The sequence below is a fragment of the Populus euphratica genome, unplaced genomic scaffold, assembly GCF_000495115.2.
Source record: "Populus euphratica unplaced genomic scaffold, PopEup_1.0 scaffold1054.1, whole genome shotgun sequence".
NCBI classification, from domain to species: domain Eukaryota; kingdom Viridiplantae; phylum Streptophyta; class Magnoliopsida; order Malpighiales; family Salicaceae; genus Populus; species Populus euphratica.
Window position 1 is genome coordinate 67,343 of NW_011500909.1, and position 9,448 is coordinate 76,790.

The 9,448-nt window shown below is 27.6% G+C and overlaps 1 protein-coding gene across 1 annotated transcript in view; it reads right to left on the bottom strand.

Annotated features, from left to right (window-relative positions):
• LOC105116791 (uncharacterized) overlaps positions 1-710 on the bottom strand; it is a 3,484-nt gene extending 2,774 nt beyond the window's left edge. Inside the window, exon 1 of the mRNA XM_011014273.1 lies at positions 515-710. Coding sequence (XP_011012575.1) covers positions 515-710 — 196 coding nt within the window. The remainder of the gene's footprint in view (positions 1-514) is intronic.
• Positions 711-9,448: the final 8,738 nt, after the last annotated feature.

Here is a 9,448-nt window from a genome sequence, read left to right on the forward strand (position 1 = left end):
AAGTACTAATCAATTATTATAAATCATACTTTAGTTAATGAGTTATTGATACTTCAAGTGCAAAATGATGATATAAAACCATGATAAAAATGCACTTTTAAGTACTAATCAATATTATGATCACATTTGCAAGGATGATGGAGTAAACAACAGCTCCAGCAGCTGAGAGGAAGAGAGAGCCAAACCCAATATGATCATGAAAAGGATTGAAAGCAATGGATAAGAGACAAAAGGCTGTTGCATTGGCCGAGAGGATCAATAATGAATTGCTTACATAGGTGAGGAGGAGAGGGTTGAAAATGGAGAAAATACAACAGAAAGAAGGTGGTTTGTGGCGATTGACGACTTGAATAACAGATGCTTTGGCGATGAGGAAGAGAGTAGAGTTCAGGGGAAGCGTGAGAATGAAAAAGGAGATTGTTTGAGAGAGCTTGAGATTGACAAGGTCGATCAACTCCCAGGAGTAAGGGAATCCTGCAGCATGGTCGATAAACTTATTATGAGATTGACAGACTGTTCAACCTGTTGTATATGATTGCAAGGAGAGACGACGAGGGGGAAACAAGAAGCAGCTGTGCGAAGAGAGATGAGGCCGAGAAAGGGAAGGCAAGGAGGGCTGATGTTAAGGTGTAGTAGTGATAGTTTTGAAGGTAAGTATAGATAGATTTTCGCATAATCTTGCTGCCTGTCCGAATACTATGTTGATCCATTGATGGGAGTGAAAAAGGCATGAACGAGTGTCTCGCCTATAGATTGTAATATTGATGTTTCCTCCTCTTTATTATTATTATTATTATTATTATTATTATTTTGTGATTTTTTTGGGGTTCTCTCTTTGTCATCTCCACAGTTCCCCAACAATATTAGCCGGCCACTAGGAGCAACTATGAATATTTATTTAACCCTACGTTTAAAAGTATTATTACTAGAATGATGGCTTGGCCTCTCATCTTTGGCTTTGCTAATTCAGGTGGGGCTTCTGATTGCTTGAAATACTAAACTATTACTTTTCTCATTTCTCTTGGTTGTGCATTATATTTATTAGTTCAATCATAGGACAAAAAAAACAATTGATCATTTCCCTTCAACAGGAAGGCTTAAAATTGAATTATCCATTCGAATTTTCTGTAATAATCCATTTTTCTCCCCTAAATTTTTTATATACTTTCAAAAATTATATTTCCAGGAAGTTTTCAACTTTACAACCACGAAGCTTTCAAAACTTTTCACCAGGAAGTTTCAAGCCCCACCACCATGAAGTTTTGAAGCTCCGCAGTCAAAATATTTTTAAGCCTTGCTATCAGGAAATTCAAGCCTTACCATCAAAAACTCTGAATCGATGTTCAAGCCAAGTCTCAATCAAGTCATCTGCAATTAAGGTAGCATTTGATTCGAGATTAGTTACTTTTCAATAAGAATATTTATTTAATTATGCAAGTAGTTATTTTTCTATGAGAATATTTATTTAATTATTTAATTTAAGGTTAGTTTTCTTTTAACAAGACTTATTTTGATTTTGAATTGTTTCGAGAATAGTTATCTTTTTAGGAGACTTGTGATGAAATTTTTAACTGATTTGATATAGTTGTCTCTTGATTATATTTATTTTGATTTTAAAATGATTTGTTTTCTAGATAGTTGTTGTCTTTTAATAAGATTTGTTTTGATTTTTAATTGTTTAAAGTTAGTCATTTCTTAATAAAACTTGTTTAGATTATTTTAAAAATAATTATATTTTGATAAGATTTGTTTTGAATTATTTAGCTATTTTGAGAATAGTTATCTCTCATGGGACCTGTTTTGATTTTAATTGTTTTGAGAATAGTCACATCTTAATAAGATTTATTTTAATTTTTTTAATTATTTTAAGGTTAGTTGCCTCTTAATAAGACTTTCTTAGTTTTTTAGGTTATTACTTTCCAATAAAACTTGTTTTTCTTTTTAATATTTAAAGATATTCATCTCTCGATAAGACTTGTTTTAATTATTTGATTATAAAGGTATTTTTCTTTTGATAAGACTTGTTTTGAAGATAGTTAGTTATATCTTGATAAAATTATTCTTATTTTATTTGTTTTAAAGTTAGTCATATTTTAATAAGACTTGTTTTGCTTTTTAATTGTTTTAAAGCTAGGAGATTATGTCATTCTAAAAAAAAATCTTTTCTGCTATTTTTTTATAAACTTATTATATAAAGATAAAAAAAATAAATTTTCCAATAACTTTAGATTGTAAATATTTTAAAGAGATAATTGTTATAACTCACTTTTTACCCCTAATTTTTCTATGCATTTTTAAAAATTATATTTTCAATCTATTTTAACTTTTAATTTTTAATTTAATTATGATAATAATAAAAAAAAAAGAGAAAAGAAAAGGAGTTTAAAAAAATAAAATAAGAAAAAGAGAAAACAAAAGGACTGATTTGATTAGGAATTAGAAATAATAGGAGAATAGTATGTAAAAGAGAAAGGACTGATGTGATTAGGGATTAGAAATAATAGGAGAATAGTATGTAAAAGAGAAAGGATTGATGTGATTAGGGATTAGAAATTTAACAATTAAGTAAAATTAAAAAAAAATATATTGAAAAAAATCATACACATTAATTTTTTTTTTAATTAATTACTAGAAATTCATGATAAAAAAAGAAAGCATTATAATTGCCTAATATTATTTTTTATTTTTTATTTATTTTGAGTGAGATCCCACACAGTATAAACATGAGACATTCCAATAAAGGTAGGACACATACATGGATTAAAAAATAAAAACTCTCGTAAAAAATCTAGAAAAAAGAAGACCTCGTAAAAGAAGATACGAAGATAAAAAAAAAAAAAAAAAACTAGCATAAGGAAAAATAAAAATAAAAACAGTAACAGTTCAGAAAAATCCAATAGTAGCCATGATACGAAGACCTCGTAAAAGAAGATACGAAGATCAAAAAAAAAAAAAAAAAAAACTAGCATAAGGAAAAATAAAAATAAAAACAGTAACAGTTCAGAAAAATCCAATAGTAGCTACCATGTTCTCAGCCTCTGATCTCTCAACGCCGGTGGAGGTAGCCTACCTCACTATCATCAAAAGGAAAAGGAACGATATGCCAACACCACGAACACATCCACACGCCTCCCTGACCTTGCAGCACGGGGAACAAAGCCTTGAAGGAAAACCTGCTAGTCTATACGTCAAACAACATACGCCGAGGGTTTTTTTTTTTTTTTTTCCTAGCAATTTTCTTTGTATTCCAGCCGACTTTCATAGCTCATAAAGATAAATTTTAATACCATAGATGATCTATATGTTCTTTGAACAATTTTTTAATTTGTTTTGTTAATTCTGGAATCGCAAATACATGTTGATGTTGATATTATTTTAAATAAATTGATGAGATATTCATGATTTTCTATTGCATTTGAATATGATTATGTTTGTTTATATTAATTGAGTTGGTTAAAATATTTATGATTATTTATAGTGGTCATGCTTGGTGAAATATCTAATTTATAATTGGATAATATAATTTATGTAATGAAAAGAAATAAATTGAAATACCTAATTTGTAATTGGATAATATAAATGGTGTAATGAAAAGAAATAAATTAAAACTCGAGTCTTTGTTTATTATTATTTTAAATCTCATCTTATAATAAAAATAAAGTGAGGATTTAGCTTCGTCCGCATTCCGAATCACTATTATAGAAATTTTTACCACTAATAAATACAATATTTAGTTTAGGCAAAATAAAATAATAGCATGAATGCTTGAAATTAAATAATCAGTCCCTTTCCTTTTATATTATCAGCTCGCCGTGATACCCCGCAGCACTGTCTCCTTGCAGCTGATTAATATCAAGTGCGATGAATTTGGCTACGAATGGTCAAGTGCGGTGCTAGAGTTTGTTGGGTACGTGACTGAATTCTTAGCTTTAATGATAACTAGCTAGCACAAAGGTTGTTCAAATCGGACGAACACTTGTTTGAATAAAAAATGAAGCATGCATTTGTTCTAACTTGCCTGAATTCTTAGCTAATGATAACTAATTAGCTGAACATCCACTATATAGTTAGCCCTTTCTTTTTCTCTCTTTCAACTCATTTCATGAGTAATAGTTTGGTATTTTGCATATCCTATGACTTTAAATTACGTCTTAATTAAGAACCAATTAGCGTGCAAAGAGGATAGTTGGCGTGTGGTTCACAATTTGTGATTAAAATGCTAATTCACCCAACAAATTAAGACCTCAAAGAAGATGTAGCCGCAAAATGCTAGTTCATTTTAGCCTGAAAAAGGTCTATGATTCTAGCCTAATCTCTTTTATTCATTTTTTGCATGCAAATCCCTCGTGTTAAGCCTTTTTGGATTTCTAAAAAATCCATCCAATTAAAAGCTAATATTTCTCCATGTTGAGCGTGTGGAAATGTAGCATCAATAAAATATTATATTATATAGTTATAAAAATTTTAAGAACCTGAAAATTAATCCTTGAGGTTCCAAATTAATATATATATATATATAGCAATTAAAGCCATATTAGTGATGTTTAAAAAATGTTAAAGAACATACATACATTATACATGCTAAAAGTTCCGAGTCCTCAAGACCTCGCTTGCACACAAAAACAAACCAAAAGTATTAGAATATAATAAAGATTAATATAATTGACTTGGGTGAAATAGAGATATTGCCTTGGAGGGTAGAATAGAGTGAATGAAATCTCTGTCATTGGATCTTGAGGACTCTTCTAGTTTCTAATTAAAAACAAACAAAAATACCAATCAAAATAACAAAATAAGTTTTTAAAAAAATGATAATAGTAATATACAAACAACAAATAATCACACAATAACTTTAATTATCAAAATGTAATCTACAAGCTTTATTGTGAAAGACCAACCAGACTTATGCATATTTGTGCAGTTTGAACCTTATATAGCTTACTCGAGTATCACAAATATAAAATGAGTACATGATATTTATAATTATCAAGGACCATGTAATCCCTAAATACTTTTTTTAAAAAAAAAACTTAGGATAAATATTTCTACTTATATATAAAAGCAAAGAAAAACATATAGTAGAGAAAAGGATGTGATTTTAAGCAAACAAGATTTTAGCATGGAGTCGAGAAACTGACACAAAGAATTAGGGTTATACCTATATGTGTATACCTAAAATAAATATTTATATGTCAATCATAAAAAACAATTATTTTACATCATAAAACAGAAAATATTTGAAATTTATCATATATATAAAAAAATTGAGGTAGGAGAGTCCTTGATTGACTAGGAGAGTTCAAGGAGCAATCGACTAATCTACCAAGCAACTAGAAGCCATAATTAACTGAAAAAATGATCCACCAATGAAGTTTGAACGCATGTAAATAACCGGAAGATATAATTTCAATCAAAGTAAGAGTACTCAATGAAACAACTAATTAGAAGTTAGAAATTTGTATTTCTATGAAGAACAAATATTATCTTTAAATTTTTAGTAAGTAATTGTTGATGCACATATATATATATATATATATATATATATATATATGAATTATTTATATTAGAGGACCATATACAAAGTATTTTACCAAAATGTAAACTTAGCTATTTATTTATGTAAGAGAATAACACAAAAAAAAATACATGTGGTAATAAAATAAAAACCTCACGCTAAAAGATTGCATGCATTATGTGATGTTAATATTAAATTAACTTAAATTTAACAAAGAGCCTTCTTCCATGATGCTTAGTCTAGTTTAAGAGGTTTCATCCCGATTCTATAATTTGTGTCAAAATAGTTTTTAATAAATTAGCACAATTAAAAAAATATTAAAGAAAATAGATTGTGTTTTTTCTAACACAGCCTAATATAAAGGTTGCATTGTTCCTAATAATGCAATCCATGTGATTTGTGATGTTCTAGATAAATTTTAGCCTATAAAATAAGATATTTATCATGCATTTAGATATTTTGGTTTTTAAATCAAGATTATTTTCTTACTTGCTTTCTTTCTTTTGTAGTTTTAATGTTCTAGTTTTATTTCATGTTATAGTTTTATTAATCTCTTATTTATGTATTTTGATTGTGCATCAAAAGTGTCATTAAGTCTCTTATTTTACATATATATTTATTGTTTTTATTTGGTTTTTTTTATAATAATTTATGTGCTTTTCAGTAATGAAGTTTGTTTTATTGAAGTTTGTTTCATTAAGTCTCTTATTTTACATCAAAAGTGTCATTAAGGCATCAGCATGGTTAAACATTGCATTCATTCGAGCTGACATTGTGGAGACCTGATCACCAATACATCACCATTAAAATTGATTTGGACCAAGACTTACTTTTTCTTGTCATTTAAAATCTATTTACATTTTTTTTTTATCTTTGAAAACAAATCCATCAATTATTTTCAACCAAGTTATTGTTAATTTAATTTCTCTTGAGTTTTTTTTTTTTTACTTATCTTAATTTCCAGATCTAGCTCTCTGTGGATATGACCTCGATCTTACCGAGTTAATTGCTACATCGCACACTCGTGCACTTGCGAGTTAAAACAAGCCGATCATAAAAAGCGATCAAGCATATTTTATTTCCTTTACTATACTTATACAATCATAGAAAAAAAACAATTATTTTTCATCACAAAACAAGAGAAGATATTTGAAATTTATCATATATATATATATATATATATAAACAAACCAAGGTAGAAAAGTCCTTGATTGAGTAGGAGAGCTGAAGAAGCAATCAACTAATCAATTAAGCAACTAGAAGCTATGATTGACTAAAAAAAATGATCAATCAATGAAGTTTGAATGCATGTAGATAACCAGAAGATATAATTTTAATAAAAGTAAGAATCCTCAATAAAACAACTAATTAGAAGTTAGAAATTTTTATTTTTACAAGAAACAAATACTATTTTTAAATTTTTAGTAAATAATTGTCTATGCATAGATATATAGATGTGCATTATTTATATTAGAGGACCGTATACAAAGTATTTTATTAAAATGAAAAATGAATATCTACAAATCTATCACAAGTTTATTATAATTGGATGATCAAATAAATGATATATACAAGGACAAGCATGATAAATGCAATCAAGTGTTTTTAAAATGACATGTGTATATGTCTCTAGAAAACATAATAAATACACACAAAAATTATAAACTCTATATTTGCTTGAACTTCAATGGATGCTTAGTGATGCATGAATCCTAAAGTTGTCACCTTTAGATTAAATTCCTGGTAATGAAAAAAAGGATGCAATCTTTACATAAAACAAAATGTAAACTTACCTATTTATTTATGCAAGAGAATAGCACAAAAAAATACATGTTGTAAATAAAATAAAAACTTCATTGTGATAAATTCACAATTACATGCATTATGTGATGTTAATATTGAATTAGCTTAAATTTGACAAAGGACCTTATTCCATGATACTTAGTCTAGTCTAATAGGTTTTCAACATTTCTTGATCCCAGAAGCCTCTTCGTGTCAAAATATAATTTTTGACAAACTAGCACAAAAAAAATATTCAAGGAAATAGTGCAATCTATAGGTTTTGTTTTATCCAACACAACCCAATATAAAAGTTGCATTGTTCCTAATAATGCAATTTATATGATTTGCGATGTTTTAAACAATGCACATCTTATATTTAAAAAGTACATTACATCTCTTTTCAACATCTCTTTTCTGCTCTATAATGTCTGACATCACAATAATCACTTTTTTCTAGGTTTTTATTGAGATATAAAAAAGACTAAGACACGTATGAGATGTAATTGTCACATATGAGATATAAAAGAATCATTAACTAATATTACAGTTACTAGTATCATAACCCAATTTTGAATTTTCCCTTAAAATGATCATATTTTAAAATATAATAATAAATAAATAAAAAGACCAATAACTTAATTGGATAAGACAAGTTAAAGATGGATTGAAGGCTCAATTATACCCTTGAAGGACTCGAATGTGAAGAACAATGCAAATTCAAGATTAACTTGAGCGAATATCAGATGAAGTTGCATAAAAATCAAGTCTAAGGACTTAATCAGACTTTTAATAGACTAACTTGATTTAATCTTAGGCTCAATTAAGGATCTGATTAAATTTAAGAATTAATTAATGCTAAAATTAAAACAAATAATTGAGTGCAAGAACATAATTACACTTTTTAAAATTAAAACAATTAATTGAGTGCAATAACATAATTACACTTTTAATATGTTAAATTAATTATATTAGGGAAGTAATTGGTGAAAAATAAATTTAGAAGCCTAATTTGAGCTTAATCCAAAATATTGAAATTTTAGAGGACCATATTTAATTTTTACAAACCTAATCAGATTAATTTAGGGGAAAATTGTATGAAAATCCAAGTTTGGGAATCAATTAAGGGTCAAATTGAAAAAATTCAAGACCATGAACCTCTCTGCAAAAGTTGTGTCTATCTAGGGACCAAATTCAATTTAAAATATAAATTAAATTCAAGAAATTAGAAGTTTAGAGGTTGATCGAGGATAAAATTGAAAATATCCAAGATTAAGGATCAAATTGAAAAACACACTACATTTAGAAGGTACTTTTGAAACTTTGCAGGGATAAAATTGAATTATTTCCTAAAATCAGACTCGATTGAGGGTATAATTGAACAAATTCAAAAGATTAAGAGCTAAAATTAAAATGAAAAGTTAAAACCCTTATTAATCTAGGTTTATCAAAATAACATCATTTCATTTAAATAAAACAATATATTTTGACAAAAACAACACCATTTTGTTTAGTCCTGAACAAAAAAATAAAATAAAAAGATGGCAAGATAACTCATCCTTTAGCAATAGTTGATCTTCTTCTCCTAAAAAACCCCGAGAAGATGATTAGTACTTAAAAATACATGTTTATCAAGGTTTTATATCATCATTTTTCACTTGAAGTATCAATAACTCCTTAACTAGAGCATGTTTTATAATAACATATCTAATAATATAAAATACCTTTAATTTATGGTAAATATTCATCTTAAATATAGCCCTATTACATAAATGAAATGATTGATTGATGAGTTTAATTACTGAAATTGAGAAGATAAAGAGAGAGATAAGCTTAGAAAAGAAATGCTAATTCAATTCAAACTAGAACACTATTCAGCCACTGGATCATATCTAGAGTTGTAGATCTTGGATTTTAGTTTGGTTTATATGGGTAAAAAGCTAAGATATAGGCCTAAAACATCCATGAGAGTCCAAGACTTAATTCTGGCATTTGGAAGTCCAAATCTTAGCATCAAAAGAGAAGTCCGAGTTTGTCCTGCAGTCCAGACACTGTTTATTATTCAACCCATATCTCGAGTTCTAGAAGTCCAAACGCATCGATTTTTTTTTTTGTTGGAAAGCTAAGACTATTTTCTAGAACTTTCAAATTGAC